The sequence below is a fragment of the Mastomys coucha genome, unplaced genomic scaffold, assembly GCF_008632895.1.
Source record: "Mastomys coucha isolate ucsf_1 unplaced genomic scaffold, UCSF_Mcou_1 pScaffold14, whole genome shotgun sequence".
Lineage (NCBI taxonomy): Eukaryota > Metazoa > Chordata > Mammalia > Rodentia > Muridae > Mastomys > Mastomys coucha.
The window spans coordinates 52,698,228-52,719,358 of NW_022196896.1; the positions used below are offsets into that span (position 1 = coordinate 52,698,228).

General features: G+C 39.5%; 1 protein-coding gene across 8 annotated transcripts in view; it reads right to left on the reverse strand.

The window, feature by feature from the left end:
- Positions 1-21,131, reverse strand: part of Smap1 (small ArfGAP 1) — a 77,591-nt gene that overhangs the window by 19,955 nt on the left and 36,505 nt on the right. For 5 of the 8 annotated variants that reach the window (XM_031367042.1, XM_031367041.1, XM_031367045.1 and 2 more), the window contains exons 3-6: positions 13,640-13,725; positions 12,445-12,520; positions 8,075-8,155; positions 1,781-1,861 (exon numbers count right to left, since the gene is read on the reverse strand). In XM_031367042.1, coding sequence (XP_031222902.1) covers positions 1,781-1,861; positions 8,075-8,155; positions 12,445-12,520; positions 13,640-13,725 — 324 coding nt within the window. The remainder of the gene's footprint in view (positions 1-1,780; positions 1,862-8,074; positions 8,156-12,444; positions 12,521-13,639; positions 13,726-21,131) is intronic. The other 3 variants (XM_031367044.1, XM_031367048.1, XM_031367043.1) reach the window with 1 other exon arrangement.

The window sequence follows — 21,131 nt, forward strand, 5'->3', positions numbered from 1 at the left end:
AAGTAATTGGATTTCTTCCTTATTTGACTGCTTCACTTGCAATAAAACTTTAAAAGACTTCAAAAACATTTCAGAAATTCCATGGGAAAAAAATGTTTCCAATTTACTACAAAGCCTGTAACAGAACCTAAACCACTTTAGGTTTTGTGACTTTCTACCACAGTGTATATATACACTCATTATCATTTTAGTTACTTTAATAGTAACCAAATATTAAAAAGCGATTCCAACTTCAGTAGTTCCTCATACTAGGCTTCAGGGTACTTTACTATATAGTTATTTATTTAACTATTACTGTCATCTCATATTGCTTTCTATAAGACAGTAACTTATTTTAGCCACTCAATGCTTTCTGGATCATACTATGTAAAATAGTAAGAACACAGTAGACCATCTTCACTGTAAAAAAAAAAAAAAATTTTGTCACAAGCTAATTATGTACTCATTTAAAGTTAACCCTTCAAATGTCCAGGTTGGGTGGTAGGTATTTGAGAAGCAGGAGTCCTGGACACTTCTTAGATATTCAATGGTCAAGACTAGTTTATAACCCTTTGAGAGCAGCACTCATTCCAATCACTAACAAGAGACAGAACCAAGATACTATACATGTAACTTATGCTTCAATAAAGCTGATTTTTAAATTTTCAAAAGCTAAAATCAAGGACACTGCCTTACTAATCATTCTCTTTCCATGTTTCCACACATGTGTGATGAAAAGTATTCAAAACCAATGCACCATAATCAATTATACTGCCAGTTTCTTTACAAAAATGATGCTTTCCTTAACTTGAGCTTGTCTATTACACCTTTCTTATTTACTACTGCCAAAATAATATTGTAAAAATAAAAAGCCTCTAAACTAGGTGCCCTATCTCCTTTAGAAACCCAGATATTAGCCAGTGATGTGCCACACACCTAACAGCCCAGCACTTAAGAGGCTGAGGAGGAAGGAGTCAAGTGTTTGGCCTGGAGCTAATGAGATGGCAGAGCTCATGTCTGCTGAAGAGTCTGTTTCCCAGCCTGGTTGATCTGAGTCCAATCCGCAGAACCCACACGGTGGAAGGAGAGAACCAACTACGGCAAGTTGTCCTCTGACCTCCACACACTCTGGTGGAACATGCACATATTACACATCAATTCAAATGTAACTTAAATTGAAGAGCTTGGGTTAGCCTGAGCTTTAGAAGAGAGGGAGGAGGAAGGAGAGAAAACAGGAACTAAGTGTACTCCAGAGCCTCTCCTCAACCAGAAAATAAATGTCAATGATGTGAGCACACTCTACCACTCCAGCTGTCCTTCCCTCCCACGCCCGCTCCTCAGATACGAACACAGGTTTGTCACACTCAAATGCTTTTATTTCCAGTTTCCAAAACCATCTTCAGCCCTTCTTCTCAGTCCTGCATCTTCTTCCCTTCCACAATGAACCTCCTCATGCTTCAAGATCTAGCCCACGGGTTAGGAAGTATAAATCCTCCCTGAGCTTTTAGGTCTGATCTCCTCATCTTGTCAACGTCTACTGCAGTCTCACTGTGCACGGCATTCATGAGGTCTCTCAGAAGAGAACACTTGTTTTGAGAAGCTCTCAGACGATGTACACCCACATTTCTATCTGACTAGAAATCATGTAAGAGCGTTCAGAAGGCTATGCTCAGATAGAGGATTAACTGTAATTACTTGCTGAAAGGCAAATGTTTGGAATTTCATAAATACCCAGAAAGTCTTTAGTATAGGCATACAGTAAGATGGCAATCTTATATTACTGTTTTAAAAAAACTGTTACCTTTTCAGTTGTTAGTGGTTTGGCAGGCTTGTCTGGCTCCTTTTCTCTCTTTTTCTCGTCCTTTTTTTTTTCCTTTTCTTTCTAAAACATAGCCCAAAGTTTTCATAAGTTTACATTTTAAAACTTTTAGAAGGTTTTAGTTCATTTTTGTTTTATTAGCTTAAATCATCATTTGAGAAAGACAGATATATCAAGTGCTTCTATTGTCTTGAAGTCTGAAGCAATTTCATTTTCTCAGGGAGGCTCATATGCTAAATGATAATACAGGATTACTCAAAACTTAAGGAGTAAGACAATTTAAAACTTCAGGATTTGTTTTAAATGGTGAGAACTCCAGTCAGCAAATTCTCACGTTTATATCAGGCTGTATAACTATATATGTGCATATGTATGTATATAGATAGAGAAGCATATAAATACATATATGTATGTATATATGTGTGTAAGAAGTAAACCAACTGATAGGACTTTTTTTTTTTTTTTTGAGACAGTGTGTCAGTATATAGCCCTGGCTATCCTGGAACTCAATCTATACACCAGACTGTCCTGAAACTCAAGAAATCTGCTTGTCCAGAGACTGAAGGAAAGGCCATCCAGAGACTGTGCCACCTAGGGATTCATCCCATATACAGTTACCAAACCCAGACACTATTGCAAATGCCAAGAAGTGCATGCTGACAGGAGTCTGATATGGCTGTCTCCTGAGAGGCCCTGCCAGAGCCTGACAAATACAGAGGCAGATGCTCGCAGCCAACCACTGGACTGAGTACTAGGTCCCCAACAGAGGAGTTAGAGAAAGGACTGAAGGACTTGAAGGGGTTTGCAGCCCCATAGGAAGAACATCAATATCAGCCAACCAGATCCCCCAGAGTTCCCAGGGACTAAGCCATCAACCAAGGAGTATACATGGCTCCAGCTACATATGTAGCAGAGGATGGCCTTGTCTGGCATCAAAGGGAGGGGAGGTCCTTGGTCCTATGAAGGCTCAATAGATGCCCCAGGGTAAGGAAATCGAGGGTGGGGAGGTGGGAATGGGTGGGTGGGTGGAGGAACACCCTCATAGGAGAAGGGGGTGGGGAGGATGGGCTAGGGGGGTTCTGGGAAGCGGGGAAGCAGGAAAGGGGATAACATTTGAAATGTAAATAAAAAAAATATCCAATTAAAAAAAAAAAAAGAAATCTGCTTGTGTCTGCCTCCTAAGTGCTTGGATTAAAGGCATGCATCTCATGTCCAACAAGATAGACTCTCATTATGATACAGAAAAAGTAATTCTGCATCAGGAAATCACTGGAGTCATAATACAAACTTATCTCAAGTTCCAAAGTAACCACAAAATATTTTCAGGCCGCTGTCATAGTTGTATGTATTTATAAACAAATATAGAAAATTTCTCATTACAAATACTAAGGACAGTGCAGATATATATACATATATACATGCATGTATACATGTATACATATGTGTACCATATATATGTATATATGGAGAGAAAGAGAGATTGATTTTAAAAGACAAGTACATAGACCAGTCAAGCTATCTACAGAGCAAATCTGTAGCTGCCTTCAAGTCTATGGTGGCCTCTGTCAGTGCTTATTTATTTTCCATGGCCAAATGAGTAGAGAGCAGTGCAATTCCTAGGCTATGATGTAGACTAACCAAGCTCCAAAGGACATATAACATATGAAGTTCAAAAGCAACAAGAACACGTTCTTTGGAAGTATGAATACCAGTATAAAGCTACACAATAGTAAAATAATCTAAAGCACATGCTTGCACACATAAAAACACAAACCTGACAGTGACAATGGTGGACAGGTCAGGATGTTAACTATCTCTACACACAAGGAGTAAAGCAATTAAAAGAGAGTCAGATGAGAGATCCTGAGATGAAAACAACATTCAGTTTACATACTGATAGATGATAGCTATATAGTGATTGCTTATAAGTATTCATTAAAGTCAACATTTAATGTACACTTATTTCTTAAAGGTATAGAAACAGAATGGTATACACTATAAAGCAGACACCAATATGGGAAATTATACACTCAGTACCTGTGGCAAAATATAAAAAAGAAAGAAACTTTGGCATTCATCCACAATTTTAAAAAAATGACAAGTTTATTTATGACATAAATAGTAATGCCTTCAACTATAAGCTAAAGAATAGCAGCAAAAGTGTACAGAAGTCTCCTGCTCCCTCTCCTTTCAGTAGCAAGCAGTGTGAGTCATAGTAAGCTGGTGAGTGCACTTGTATAGATGCCAACATGTAGCACAATGGGAATACAGGCGAAGCTTCCAAAACCTTGTCTTAGTGTCAATTATCAACTAGAAACAGAGTTAGTTGAAAAGAGTGAGTTTCGAGTGAACAGCTGCCTTAGTCAGACTAATCTGTGGCCGTATGTATGAAAGCTTGTCTTGACTGACATGAGAGGGCTTAGCCCCCTGGGAGGGTACCCGCCCCCACAGGCAAGACCTGGTCACATGAAAAAGTTAACTGAGCACAAACAAGCAGCATTCCTCCATGTTCAGCTTGGAGTTCCTGCTTAGGTTCCTCCTCCCACTTCCCTTAGTAATCAACTGTGACCTACAAATATAAACCAAAACCAACTCCTTCCTCCCCTAAATTGCTATTGGTAATGGATATTTATTTAAGCAACAGAAAAGCAAATTAGAACAATCTAGATAAAAAGTTTCTAAGACTCCTTATAAGATCATAATTCTCTCAAGCCATCTGGTTCACTCATGCTTTTCAAGAACAAAATAAATGTAACATAAAGTTATACTTTCTGAATACCTAAAGTGCTAAAGCAACCTATTTCAACTACCATATATCAAACTGGTCTAGAACCAGGGTCCTAGAACCATCTAGGAAGTAGGTTATTTCTCTGAATACTTTTTTATCCTCCCAACTACTTGGGAGTTCACAGTAGAAGTAAAATATAAGCCTTTAAGCATCATCTATATCTGACTCAACCAAAATCCAAACCAAACCTGCATTTCCAAAATCCATCAATGCACACTTCCTTAGTGTCTAATTTAATCGTTACAAAAACTATCTGGAACAGCTATTGTCAATGCTGTCTTCTTACAACTGACAAAACATAACTTATGAAAGTAATACTTAAAACACAACAAGTACTCAGTATCCCTTTGTGCTGATGGACCACAGACGCCAAACATTCCAGGGCCACTGCTCACTGAGGAACAGTGGGGCGTCGGTATAACTGCTGTTATTCCTTATATTACACATCATAGTTACTGAACTTTTATGTGCTAAAATGTTCACTGTTATGAGCTCATTTCATCTTCACAACTTTATGATAATAAATGTAGGGATAATAAATAATTATAAGAAAAATAAAAGAAGCAAAAAGTCTTTTATATACCTTCTAGATATAATTAGTAATGTTTAGTGAGAAAAGCTGCCCCATGTTAATAAGCTAAGTAAGTTGCTCCTTCACCTCTCACAGCTGTTAGTTATTTCTATGGTTGGGATGTTTGTGGCCACTTCAAAATATGTATGTTGAGACTCAATCCCCACCAATGTGAGACAGTACTAAGAGTTCAGTGCCTCTGGGAGGTGATTAAGTAACAAGAGTAGAAGAACCCTTATGACTGGGATTAGTGTCCTTGTAAAAGAGGCCCCAGAGTGAGTCTTACCCATTTTCACCAAGTGAGATCACAGCAAGATGTCATTCTATGAATAAGCAAAGGAGCCCATACTAGACACATGGCCTTGGTCTTGAACAGCCTCCAGAACTGTGAGAAATAGATTACTGTTGTTCATAAGCTACATCACATATGGTATTCTGATATAGCAACCCCTTCAGAAACAAAGTTATTTTTCAAGGAAAACATCATAAATGGAAAAGGCTGATATATCTCAATCACCATGGTTAGTGGGTATATATGAAAGCACCCAAAATAAATGTACTTAGTTACATTTAATAGGGACAAAGTGCATGACTTGACTTCCATTTATACTAAATGCTCAGTTAATGAAACATAGCTGATTCCAGTTACAGAATATCCTGGGTTTAGAGGCAACATTAACAACTTGAGCTCCAAAATAGGATCATAGAGTTTAACCCAGAGATGATGCTTATGCACATAATCTTTGGATTAAAAACTAAAAAGGAAGAGAGGAGGAGGAGGAGGAGGAAGAGGAGGAGGAAGAGGAGGAGGAAGAGGAGGAGGAAGAGAGAGAAGAAATAGGAAGAATGGGAGGAGAGGAAAGAAAAGGAGAAAGAAGGAAATGAAAAAGGAAAGAGGAAAGAAGAAACAGGTAAAAAAAGAAAGGAAAGAAGAGGACAGGACAGGACAGGACAAGAGCCAAGCACGGAGACACACACTACAAATTCATGACTCAGAAAGAGGAGCAGCAGAAGTTCAAGGTCATCCTGAACTACACTGAAACTTTGTCTCAAAATAAGGGAAGAGAAGGTGAAGAAAAGGAGGAGAGACAGGGAAAAGAACAGAGTCCCCCAAAACTTAAATTGAACATTCAAATTACCAGAGCCTGTTCACCTTGAGCCCAGCACTGCATGCTCTAATAACTTGCTATTCTCATGGAAATGGCTTTGGCGGTTCAGCAAGTCTCATACCTCTAGATCTCAGAGCTGTAAACTGTATGTCCAAGTATCTAGCAGGCATCTGTAACCACATATTTAACATGCCCAACTTTTAATTCATCTCCTGTTCCTTTCTCTCTTCAAGTGAGACCCTTTTCTCCGACATGCATCCTTTTCTCACTGAAGGTCACTATCACATGGAGATGCTCAAGTTGGGAATGGAAGCAAAGGTTTCCGAAGTACTGCACCTCAAGTTATTAAATACCTCTCAAAACCACACTCTCCTTTTCTCTGTCCCATTTTAGCAGATGTCTCTGCCAGTATACTCCTGGATTAAGCATGGATTTTAGAGAGATGGCTCGGTGGGTAAGAGCACTCACTGACTGCTCTTCCAAAGGTCCTGAGTTCAAATCCCTGCAACCACATGGTGGCTCACAACCACCCATTATGAGATCTGATGCCCTCTTCTGGTGTGTCTGAAGACAGCAACAGTGTACTTATTTATAAAATAATTAAATCTTTGGGCCTGAGCGAGCAGGCTGACCAGAGTGAGCAGAGGTCCTAAATTCAATTTCCAACAACCACATGAAGGCTCACAACCATCTGTACAGCTACATACATAAAAATAAGTAAGCCTGGTTTTTAAGGCTTTTCTTCACTCATTAGCACAAAATTTACTTCCCCAAGAGCGTTAGAATATAAAAATCTGATGCTTCACTTCTTTCCCCTTAATACTCATCGTTACAGTACCACAGCCTTCACTGGATTCTTAAGGCCGTTCCCCCTACTTCTCTCCCGTATTTTGCATTCCTATTTCATACTTTTCAACCTGCAGTCCTGAAACACGGTACTCCAACCATACTTTCTCCACAAGCTGCTTTTTCTACATGGAATACCTCCTGATCCTTAGAGATAGCTAGTGCCTATTCAGAATACAAAACGCATCAGAAGTTTATCTTCTATATTAACAGCAACTAAGCTCTCTCAATCACAGCATACATACTCTGCATTAAAAACTGCTGTATAAGTTAACTTATTTGCCTCCATTAGACTGTAAAATCTGCAAGGCTACAATTACATCTTATTTGGCTTCATGTCCCACAAGCCTAGTATGCCATTTATCAAGAAGTAGACACAGAAAAAGGTAGAATCAAAGAAAATTAAAACTCAAATGTGTGCACACAAGACTTGAAGAATACAGAGTGGCTGTAACTTACCACCTTCACTCAGAACATACTCTAACAATCATCACTGACCATTTTAAATTCACCATCCTATAAAATATATATTTTTCTATTTAACAGTTGATATTTCTTAAAAAAAAAAAAAATCTGACATTAGCTTTCAAATGCTTATAGCAACAACACCATAGTCAGAAAAGGGGTTTGTTTGTTTGTTTGTTTTGACCAAAAACCCTACAGATCAACAACAATGTATCTTTAAAATTCCTAAGGTAGTAAAGGATATAGCAATAGAGAAGTTACGTAACAGCTACATATAGTAACAGTTCCCAAGTCAGACACTCTGAAGTTAAATGTAGCCTGAAACCCTTGAATCATACCAACTCACAGAACAAGATTCAGTACATTAATGTATTTGGCCGTTTTCATTCTGGAGATCATCCAAAACATTGTACTGGTGTTCCTAAATCCCAGCATTGTGAGGGAAGCCCACCTAGCAATGACTAGTACAAATGCACACGAAGAAAACATTACTATACCTCTAATTTGTTTTTATCAACAGCAGCTTGCAGAGAAGGAGAGGATACCAAAGGCTGAAGAGGGGCGTCAGAAGAGGAAATCTAGATGTGCAGATGCAAAGTGAGGAGGGAAAAAGAAGAGAAGGCGGTGATCAAAATCCAGACATCAGAAAAGAAACAAACACTCATGCACTTCTGATAAAAGTAGTTAAAAGAATGTTAACAAAGTAAAATACTGCATCAAGAATAATTATGTCTTTGGTTTTTTTTTGTTTTTTGGGGTTTTGTTTTTTTTTTTTTTTTTTTTTTGAGACAGGGTTTCTCTGTATAGCCCTGGCTATCCTGGAACTCACTCTGTAGACCAGGCTGGCCTCGATCGAACTCAGAAATCCGCCTGTCTCTGTCTCTGCCACCCAAGTGCTGGGATTAAAGGCGTGTGCCACCACCACCCAGCCAAAACTATTCTGGGCTTTTTTTTGTTTTGTTTTGTTTTTTGTTTTTGTTTTTGTTTTTGGTTTTTTGAGACAGGGTTTCTCTGTGTAGCCTGGATAAAGAATAAGTATGTCTTAAAAACAATGTCTATGTGAAATATTTAAAAAAACATAGTAGAGGGTCATATCTATTTAAAATGGATTGTTCTAAGCTATTTAGATCAAGCTAGTTAGGATCTTGTGTAAATACATTAAATTTACACAAGATCCTAACAAAACTATCTGAAGTATAATTTTCTCTGATTTGCAGTCAAGTGTTACCACTGAAATTCTAGTAGTTTGAAGCAAGAAAAAAAGTTTTATGCAATGTAGGAGGAGAGTAAAAATAATTTTTTGTTGTTGATATTAACTTTAAGAATGGAAAATAAAGCAGGGGAAATAATACCAGCTAATTAAAATTTTAACCTGATGTTTAAGAGTGGCAAAGAGTGGGAGAAAAGACTGGGTTAGTGTAACAACTGAGTAACAATAGAATTATTACAAAGTAGTTTATTCACATGTAACAGATGAGTAGCCAGAAACTTACAAAGTAATTTATTACTTCATCCTGAAGATGGGCATGGGAACAGAAGTCCCAGTGCTGCCCTGTTGGGTTAGTAAAGCACCAAGACACAATTCGCCTGAAAGCTAGTTACAGATCTTCCTACCCAACTTCACATGCATAGATAGATTAACAGAAGCATTCTCTTACTGCTCTCTTTACTGCAAAAATATACCTGAATATGTTTACAACAAACATGGCAGGTCTTTGGAGCCATAAAGCTGATGTCTCCATATTTCCCTGTCATACTGGTAGTGCCTATGGGGATTTGGAGGAGCTATTATAGATGGGCCATCACATAATGTCAAAATGCTCTGAGGTGCCAAGTCCTCCTTCAATCTGGTAGTTAATTATGACTAGTTCTTGAATCACTTCAGAAGTTTGTTTCCCCCTTGTATAGTGTTGGATCTGGTGTAACGGTGTAAACTAGCCACTTAATTAATATTAAACCAAGCTCTATACAAAAGAAAATGCACATCACAGGGAAATGTAGATATGCCATTAAAGGAATGCCAAAACTAGGCAGGAATGGTGCCATACACTTTAATCCACAGCACTCAGAGGCAGAGGCTGGTGGATCTTTGTGAATTCCAGGTCAGAGAGGGTACATAATGAAAGGCTATCTAAAAGGAGAGAGAAGATTGGGTCAAACTGTACTTTACAGTCTGACTTAAAGCTGTTGGTTCCTAGAGATATTTATTAAATTTCATGTAAATGTGGGATTAAAAACATAAGATCAGGGCTAGTGAGATGGCTCAGCAGGTAAGAGTACTGACTGCTCTTCTAAAGGTTCTGAGTTCAAATCCCAGCAACCACATGGTGGCTCAAAACCATCTGTAATGAGATCAGATGCCCTCTTCTGGTGTATCTGAAAACAGCTACAGTGTACTTACATATAATAAATACATCTTAAAAAAAAAGAAAAGAAAATCAAGAACCAAATCCTTACTTTGTTTTGCCTTATGGATCACTCTTAAAATAAGAAAACAAATTAAAAGCAGTAACATATCCTGACAACATTAAGATTAATATCTGAAACAGAATAGATAATTTATAAAAAATAAGACATTAAAGCAAACTAGAGCTATTTAACATGGGAGTTACAGCCACATAAAACTCATTAGTCAGGAAACACAGCTCTTGCTCAGAGTATAGCTAATACAGTGTACAGTAATACACACACTATCCCACTGCTTTCAGGTTGTAACTTAGACATACGAACTCATTTTGGTTTTTTTGTTGTTGTTGTTTTTTGTTTTTTGTTTTTTGGGGTTTTTTTTTTTTTTTGGTTTTTCGAGACAGGGTTTCTCTGTATAGTCCTGGCTGTCCTGGAACTCACTATGTAGACCAGGCTGGCCTCGAACTCAGAAATCTGCCTGCCTCTGCCTCCCAAGTGCTGGGATTAAAGGCGTGCGCCACCACCACTTGGTGACTCACAACCATCTGTAATGGGATCTGATGCCCTCTTCTGGTGTGTCTGAAAAAAGCAATAGTGTACTCATTATACATAAAATAAATAAATAAATCTTTTAAAAAATATTCTTCAAGTTTATAATTACTTCACTTAAGGATTAAATAAGCCTTAAATGTAAGCACATTATAAGTATCATTCTCAATACTACTGATTTTTTTTTTTTTAGATTTATTTATTTATTATATGTAAGTACACTGTAGCTGTCTTCAGACACACCAGAAGAGGGCGTCAGAACTCATTACGGGTGGTTGTAAGCCACCATGTGGTTGCTGGGATTTGAACTCATGACCTTCTGAAGAGCAGTCGGTGCTCTTACCCACTGAGCCATCTTACCAGCCCCTATTGATTTTTATGTATCCTTTGATAGCTTTTGTCTATTACACCCCCTGAAGGTGTAGGGTTATCTCAGTTCCAAACCTTCAGGCATTTTAATACTTGGGTCCCTATTGGTGGCTGCTTGGGGAGGCTTGGGAGGTGTGGCCATGAGATCTTGAAGATTTGGGCATTTCCAGTTTGTTCTCTCTGCTTGCTTTTGAGTCTGAGATGTGTAAGCTCACAGCTTCCAACTCCAGCTGTCATGCCTGCCTGCTGCCATACTTCCCTCCTATGTGAGGGACTCTAATGTCACTGGAACTCACAACAATAAACCCCAAATAAACCCTCCCTACTATAAGTTTCCTTGGTCGCAGCGTTTCACTGCAGCAAAAGAAAAGTAACTGAACAGGAATTAAAAAGGACAGTTTACATGCAAACGGAGATGGGAAGGAATGTTTCAGAACTGCATGACTAATAACTTCAAGAGATGACGCCGGGTGGTGGGGTGGTGGTGGTGCACGCCTTTAATCCCAGCACTTGGGAGGTAGACGCAGGCGGATTTCTGAGTTCGAGGCCAGCCTGGTCTACAGAGTGAGTTCCAGGACAGCCAATGCTACACAGAGAAACCCTGTCTTGAAAAATCAAAAAAAAAAAAAAAACCTTCAAGAGATGAAATACTTTAAGGCTTGCTTATTAAACAAGGTATCAAACGCCAAAAGTTAATTTCAACAATAAAGGTAATTAGCTTTACAAAATTAACTGAGAGGAGAAATTTTAATCAGAAATAAAATCTAAATAGAAGCAGTTGGTTAATATATTTGATTACAACAGTAAGGTAAGAACTACTAACATATTGCTGCTAATAATCAAGGGAAGTGTCCAGCATTAATGTACTGTTGGGATATTCCTCATGTCTCAACAGACCTAACATAATTCCAGTGGGAAAACAGACTACAAATTTTCTTTATCATTCATTTCTAGAATCTGCAAAGTAATTTTTGTTCCCTTCTTTTTTTTTCCCCCCATTTAGTAGTTTTGTCTTCTCTTTAATTACCTAAGTAATTCCTTTAATAAAAGGTCAATGTCTTAGGGTTTCCACTGCTGAGAACAGACACCATGACCAAGGTAACTCTATAAAGGACAGCATTTAATTGGGCTGGCTTACAGTTTCATAGGTTCAGTCCATTATTATCATGGTGGGAAGCATGGCAGCATGCAGGCAGACATAGTTCTGGAGGAGCCAAGAGTTCTACATCTTGATGCAGAAGCAATCAGTAGAACATGATTTTCCAGGCAGCTAGGAGGGTCTTACAGCCTAACCCACAATAGTGACACACTTCTTCCAACAAGGCCACACCTCCTAAGAGCTCCACTCCCTGAGCCAAGCATATTCAACCCCATCACAGTCAAGTAAGCTGAACCTTTACTACTTTACAAGCTCTCAACACAGGGACCAAAAACACCCAATATTTAACTAGCTGCAACTAACATGTTTTATAATAAACAAATGAGCTGGATATCTTGAAATCTACTTAACAAACATCAATTGGTGAAAGAAGGTTTTACTTACATTTGTGATAGCTATGGCATTTTTATCATAGTATTTCTTCTTTTCGTATTTATCTCGGATGAAAAACTCTACTGCTCTGAAGACAGATAACTTAAGGAAAAGTGAGTTCAGCCCCTTGTCCGTTCCCCTTCATCCGTTCCCCTGCAAATGTCCCACTTTAATTTCTCTATTCCTCAAAATATACTTGCTCATCAATTCTGCACATGTTCCATAACCTACTTTTCCTTATCCATGGAAAGTGTACTTATTTCAGGAAAACTCATACAAATCAGCCCAACTTTAAAAAAAAAAAAAATGACAGTATAATTGTTAATTCCCAAACCACCAGTTGTAGCACCCTCAGGTTAGTTCAGGTTCATTCTACAATTAGCTAGCACCCATGCAGTACTCAGAGTACAACAAAAAGGGCATGCTACATGCTATGTACTGATTCTTTAAATTCCTCTCAACACCCAGTTAATGCTCAGCACTGGGTAAATGAACTATAATGTAATGGCTATGTTTACATCCTAAATGAATTATCAACTCAGAATAATTAAGTGGCTGATTTTTCCTACCTTACCAGCTATATCATGAAGGGCAAAACTCAGAACTTCCTATATGTTAAAATAGTGGCCAAATTTTTTCTTGCAAAGACAAGGAATGCATGAGTTCAATAGCTACAACTAAGGTTTCCACTTAGTCAAAAATATTAAGAAATAAAATTATACAGGGTCAAAGTTTACCTGTTTGATACTGTTTTATAAAAATAAAAGACTCAGGCAGGTGAAAGCATTAAGACTTTCCTAATTATTAACAGAAAACTATTTAGGAAACATTAAAATGCATTACAACATTATTTTCTTTTTCAATTGCATGGAAACCACTTAAAGAAGGGCTATACTGGTTTAAGGTTGCTCTCATTTCCTACAAACTGCTTACAGCAAAACCACTCAGGAAGTGGGCTACATGCTCCACTCCTGGTTTCCATGAACAGGTTCTCACTATGGAGCAAACTTGTAAGTTGGCACAGTTAGGACCTTACGCCTCTACCACCTGAGCACTGGTGGAATTATACGTACCCCTGTGTGTATAACATTTTCATTTTTAATTAATGATACTATAATACACTTCTTCTTAAATATCAACATACAATGTTAATGGGAAAAGTGTGCTAACTCATTTTACACATACAATATACAAATGCAAAGGATACTGATCTGTCTGTGGTCTTCGAAAGTTCTCTGGAAGATTGGCTTCATAAAGTAGTCTTGCTTTAGTATTTCCCATATCTTGCATGCACTGTAATAAAAAAGATGGCAAGTCTAAATTATTCACATAAACAAAAGTAATTCTGACACACACATACACAAATCCTAAGTAACAGTTACTATTTCTAACATATATTTTTCTCTTTAAGATAGTAATTTAAATCCTAACTATAAGGTTAATTATTCAAGTTTCAAACAGAGGCATTATATTTAATACTTCATCTTACAAACACATGTGACTCCATGATTTCTTAAATGTCATTTACTGTGAAAGCATCCCACCTTTGTACTTATAACTTCCTAAAACTAAAATTCCTGACATTTTGTGGGCAGTTCTAATATTTACAAAAATGAAATGCTTACACAGTGCTGACATTTCCAGGACTAACACTAACAACTTAAGATCAAATTTACTAGAGTTTAGTCTAGAATTTTCCTAGTTTATAGTTAGAAAGATTCCCATGGAAGCCTGGTAAGAGAGGGTGCGGCCTAGAATTCCACGTGAGTGAATTCACTGCTCTGGAATGGTACCTTCTGAGAGTCTACTCAAAGCTTTCCCCCCAAAACACCACCTTTCACTTTAATGGCTCAATTCCACATAAAAGTAGAGAACACTGCTATAGTGTTCCCAGAGGTCCATTTGTTAAGGGCCTGCTTCCCAAAGTGGCACCACTGGGAGGCAATGGGACCTTTCTTTCTTTTTTTTTTTTTTTATTTTAGATATTTTCTTTATTTACATGCGAATTTCTCCTTTCCCAGTTTCCCCTCCAAAAAACAAAAAAACAAACAAAAACAAACCCCTGTTGCCTCTCCCCTCCCCATGCCTGCCACCCCGCCCTCTCTCACTTTCTGGCCCTGACATTCCCCTACACTGGGGCACAGAACCTTCACAGGGCCGAGGTCCTCTCCTCCTATTGATGATCGATTTTGCAATCCTCTACCATACACATGCTGCTTGAACAATCAGACCCCTCTATGTGCAGTCCTTGGTTGGTGGTTGAGACCCTGGGAGCTCCGAGGGTACTAGTTAATTCATGTTGTTGTTCATCCTAAGGGGCTACAAACCCCTAAGCTGGCAATGGGACCTTTCAGTGGAGCCAGTGGGAGTCATTAAGGCCTCTCACGACTCACAGGACAGTTCCCTTCATCATGCACTCCCACCATTGCCATCCATTGACCTCAATATAGCCAAAAGCAATAAAGCCTAATCTTGAACTGGCACATTCAGAACTGTCACCTAAATAACACATTTCTGTTACAACTTGATCACTTCAGCTACAGTATACACAAAGCTAATAACAAATCTCTCCCCAAAATCTAACAATTCAGGATCACAGATCCAGAGAGAACTGTTGGGGAGAATAAGGTTTCTAAAAGTTACAATAGCGAACAATGGAAGAGAGAGCCCAAGCAGAGGACGGGCAGAGATGAAGATGAAAGGCCAAAGGTGAGACAAAAGACAGCTCTCATTTGGAGGGAAGAAGGAAGATGGCACTAACCAGCTGTCCTCACAGTTTCAAGATATTACACATATCTTGAAACAGAAACAGAGACAGACACATTGATCAATGGAATAGAATTGAAGACCCAGAAATAAAACCACACACCTAGGGTCACTTGATCTTTGACAAAGGAGCTAAAAAAAAACATCCAGTGGAAAAAAAAGACAGCATTTTCAACAAATGGTGCTGGCTCAACTGGCGGTTAGCATGTAGAAAAGAATGCAAATCAATCTCTTCCTATCTCCTTGTACAAAGCTCAAGTCCAAGTGGATCAAGGACCTCCACATAAAACCAGATACACTGAAACTAATAGAAAAGAAAGTGGGGAAGAACTTTGACCATATAGGCACAGGGGAAATTTTCCTGAACAGAACACCAATAGCTTATGCTCTAAGATCAAGAATGGACAAATGGGACCTCATAAAATTGCAAAACTTCAGCAGGGCCGGAGCAAGCAGGGCCTGGAGAGGTCCACTGTTCAATTCCCAGCAGCCTCACACATGGCTCATGGCCATCTGCACAGCTACAGAGTACTCACACACATAAAATAAATAAAATAAATCTTTTTTTAAAAAAATTGCAAAGCTTCTGTAAGGCAAAGGACACTATCAATAGGACAAAACGGCAACCCAAAGATTGTGAAAAGAACTTTACCAATCATACATCTGATAGAATATCTAATATATACAAAGAACTCAAGAAGTCAGACTCCAGAGAACCAAATAATACTATTAAAAATGGGGTACAGAGCTAAATAAAGAATTCTCAACTGAGGAATACCAGATGGCTGAGAAGCACCTAAAGAAATGTTCAACATCCTTAGTCATCAGGGAAATAAATATCAAAACAACCCTGAGATTCCACCTCACAACCAGTCAGAATGGCTAAGATCAAAACTCAGGTGACAGCAGATGCTGGCAAGGATGTGGAGAAAGAGAACACTCCTTCATTACTGATGGGATTGCAAGCTGGTACAACCACTCTGGAAATCAGTTTGGCAGTTCCTCAGAAAATTGGACATAGTACTACCAGAGGATCCAACTATACTACTCCTGGGCACATACCCAGAAGATGCTCCAACATGTAATAAGGACACACACTCCACTATGTTCATAGCAGCCTTATTTATAACAGCCAGAAGCTGGAAAAAACCCAGATGTTCTTCAACAGAGGAATGGATACAGAAATTTGGTACATTTACACAATGGAGCTATTAAAAACAATGAATTCATGAAATTCTTAGGCAAATGGATGGAACTAGAATATATCATCCTGAGTGAGGTAACTCAATCACAAAAGAACATACATGGTATGCACTCACTGATAAGTAGATATTGACCCAGAAGCACGGAATACCCAAGATACAATTCACAGACCACATGAAGCTCAAAATGAAGGAAGACCAAAGTGTGAATACTTTGGTTCTTCTTAGAAGGGGGGAACACAGGAAAAGACACAGAGACAAAGTGTGGAGCAGAGACTGAAGAAAAGGCCATCCAGAGACTGCCCCACCTGGAGATCCATTGCATATACAGTCACCAAACCTAGACACTATTGTGGATGCCAACAAGAGCTTGCTGACAGGAGCTTGATACAGCTGTCTCCTGAGAGGCTCTGCCAGTACCTGACAAATATAGAGGTGGATGCTCACAGCCACCCATTGGACTAAGTACAGGGTCCCCAATAGAGGAGTTAGAGAAAGGACCCAAGGAGCTGAAGGGATTTGCAGCACCATAGGAGGAACAACAATATGAATCAACCAGTACCCCCAGAGCTCCCAGGAACTAAACTATACAACCAAAGAGTACACATGGAGGGACCCATGGCTCCAGCTGCATTATGTAGCAGAGGATGGCCTTGTTGGACATCAATGAAGGAGAGGCCCTTGGTCCCATGAAGGCTTGATGCCCCAGTACAGGGGAATTCCAGGACAGGGAAGTGGGAATGGGTGGGTTAATGAGCAGGGGGAGGGGAGATTGGATGGGGGTTTTTGGAGGGGAAAAGAGGAAAGGGGATAACATTTGAAATGTAAATAAAGAAAATATCTAATTAAAAAATGTTATTAGAAAGCCTAAAAAAAGAAAAAACTGAAAGTACAACATCAGTGTGTGTGTGTGTGTGTATGTGTGCATGTATACATGTGCGTGTGTCATGAGAACATGCATATCTAATAGGAATTAATAGGTAACCCTGAGATATTAATATTACTTTCTAAGTGGCTACATTATAGAACCATATATACCTCAAACTTCATAGTTTAACTGGGCTGGGGTCTGGTTAGATCTTTTGGTAAGGCATTTTTTAAAAAGATTAGCATCTTTGAAAAGAAAAAGCATGATTATATGAATATTATAGGACTGGTAATAGTGATCATAAAGGTGACACAGAGCAGATTTAAACGTGGTGAAGTTGTTTCTCTTACTTTGACTAATAAACACCTAAGTGTTTTTACATCAAAAAGCCTTTAGGAAACTATTCTAATTACAGAACACTAATCCACAATGCAACCATTGCTTTTCTAAATCTGAATGAAGACTACATAGGACTGACTTCCAAAACACAGGTTTCAATGTATACACAGCACTGTCCTCTCAGCATAAGAGCTGTCATCTGCATCAGATTGCAACTCTTGCAAGAGACACCCCAGATCTGGCTTGTTGACTATGAACATTCCCTTAAAGAAAGACAGAGGGAGAGTCACTAGATTTCTACCACTCCCTTCATTACAATACCCCCTATCTACCTGTATATAGCTCTTTCCTAATTGTATATAGCCTCATAGTCTCTGGAGGTGCTAGCATATACAGACTATAGAAAATGAATTAGGAGAGGGACCTTCACCTCTACAGCTATAGGAGAGAACTCACTATGCTGTGGTAAGACTGTTTACTGGTAGTGTTTGGGAGACACCCCATGTTCCTGCAAGTAAACCCTCATCCTTACTCTTAGTAGTAAGTTCATTAAGTTCACTGGATACTCAAGCTAGACTTTGGTGGACTCACACTTTTTCATGAGTGACCTATTGGAATGCTGTCAAACAGGTTTTTATACCCACAAGGGGATACCCAAAAAAATCCCTAAAGAACTAATTTGTAGAGAGAAATCAGTATAAGGTTTGTCCTTGGAAAATTTGATTGGAAACTGACACAGGGAAACTCTGCAGTGAGAGATGTTTGTTCTACCTCCACTAAGGCCAACACTCATAAAAGCTCACCAAGATCTGTGAATCCTTCTCTGGGACATGGCAATCTTTTTAAGTAGTAAATAAACTAATAATATAAAATGCCATAGTATCAAATTGGCATTTCTGAACATTCTTACCATCACAAGAATATGATAGACCTTTAGATTTGAATAAAAAGCAATTTCAAAAGACAGACAGCAGCTCTTATCTAACTATTCAGACCAAAATGCTTGGCCATTTGTATTAGCTACTTGACTCCTTGTGACAAATGCTGGGCAAAGTCCATGGACTAAGGGCAGGCAGAGCATTCACTCATGACAATTATTCTAGGGAATGATTCAGGGAAGGCATGGCAGCAAGAGCAGGGGGAGCTTGCCACCTGCTCCCTTTTCTTCAGAAAGGGACCCCAGCTCATCAAATGGTGAAGCCCACACTTAGGGTGGGTCTTTCCACCTCAATTAACCTAATTTGCATACTCCCTCAAAAACTTGCCCAGAGTTTTGTTACCATAGTAATTCCTAATCCTAGTAAAGTTTGCAATCAAGATTAGCCATTATAAATGAAATACTATTTTTGACTAGTACTCTCCATTTTTTATTTTTTTACATGCCAGATTTTATCCCCCCCCCCCATCCACCCTCTGACTGTTCCACATCCCTTCTCCCCACTCCCCTGTCTCCACAAGGATGTCTCCATCCCTCTACTCCCCACCTCCCACCCCACCTGACCTGTTAACTCCTTAGGGCCTCCAGTCTCTTGAGGGTTAGGTGCATCACCCCTGATTGAACCTATCCTCTGCTGCTTATGTGTTGGGGGCCTCATATCAGTTGGTATATGCTGCCTGGTTGGAGGTCCAGTGTTTGGGATTCCAAGTTAATTGAGACTGCTAGTCCTCCTACAGGGTGGCCCTTGTCCTCAGCTTCTTCCAGCTCTACCCTAATTCAACCACAGGGGTCAGCTGCTTCTGTCCATTGGTTGGGTGCAAATATCTACATCTGACTTCCACAGCTGCTTGTTGGGTCTTCCAGACTGCAGTCATGCTAGGTTCATTTCTGTGAGCACTCCATATCCTCAGTAATAGTGTCAGGTCTTGGGACCTCCCCTTGAGCTGGATCCCACTTTGGGCCTGTCATTGGACCTTCTTTAACCTCAGGTTCTTCTCCATTTCCATCCCTGTAGTTCTTTCAGGAAGGAATAATTATGGGTCAGAGTTTTGACTGTGGGATGGCGACCCCCTCCTTCATTTGATGCCCTGTCTTCCTGCTGGAGGTGGGCTCTATAAGTTCCTCTTCCCTACTGTTGGGCATTTCATCTAAGGTCCCTTCTTTTGAGTCCTGAGAGTCCCTCACCTACCAGGTCTCTGGTACATTCTGGAGGGTCCCCCCCAACCTCCTACCTCCTGAGGTTGCATCTACCTCCTGAGGTTGCATATTTCCATTCTTTCTGCTGGCCCTCAAGTCAGTCCTTTTCCCTCACCCAGTACCAGATCAGGCCAGTGCCAGATCAGGTTCCCCTCTCCACCCTAGACCCCCGAACCTTCCTAGGTTCCTCCCTCCCCATTTGTGATTGCTTTCTTCTCCCTCCCAAGTGGGACTGAGACATCCTCACTTGAGACCTTCATCCTTTTTGAGTTCTGTGGACTGTATCTTGGGTATTCTGTCCCTTTTTTTGGGGGGGAGGTGTAATATTCACTTATTAGTGAGTACATACCACTACATACATATCACTCAGGATGATATTTTCTAGTTCCCTCCATTTGCCTGAAAAACTCAGGATGTCCTCATTCTTAATAGCTGAGTAGTATTCCATTTTGTAAATGAACCACATTTTTTGTATCCATTCTTCTGTCATGAGACATCTGGGTTGTTTCCAGCTTCCGGCTATTACAAATAAGGCTGCCATGAATATAGGGGAACATGTGCTCCTGTAGCATGGTGGGTCATCTTTTAGGTATATTCCCTAGAGTGGTATAGCTGGGTCTTCAGGTAGATCTATTTCCAATTTTCAGAGGAACCTCCAGATTGATTTCCAGAGTGGTTGTACCAGTTTGTAATCCCACCAGCAATGAAGGAGTGTTCCTCTCTCTCCACATCCTCGCCAACATGTGCTGTCACCTGAGGTTTTGATCTTTACACCATTATGATTGGTGTAAGGTGGAATCTCAGAGTTGTTTTGATTTGCATTTCTCTGATCACTAAGGACTTTGAACATTTCTTTAGGTGCTTCTCAGCCATTTGAGATTCCTCTGTTGTGAATACTCTGCTTAGTTCTACACCCTATTTTCTGATTGGGTTGTTTGGTGTTTTGGTGGTCAACTTCTTGAGTTCTTTATGTATTTTGGATATTAGTCCTCTATCAGATGTGGGGGTTAGTGAAGTTTTTTTTCCTAATCTATAGGTTGCCAATTTGTCTTATTGACTATGTCCTTTGAGGTACAGAAGCTTTCCAGTTTCATGAGGTCCCATTTATCGATTCTTTTTTTTTAATTGGATATTTTCTTTATTTACATCTCAAATGTTATCCCCTCCAAGAACCCCCCTACCCCATCCCCACCACCTGCTTCTATGAGGGTGTTCCTCCACTCACCCACCCACTCCCACCCCCCTGCCCTAGATTCCCCTACACTGGGGCATCTATAGATTCTTGATATTAGAACATGAACCACTGAAGTTCTGTTTAGGAAATTTCCCCGTGTCAATGAGTTCAAGGCTCTTTCCCACTTTCTCTTCTACTAGATTCAGTGTTCAGGTT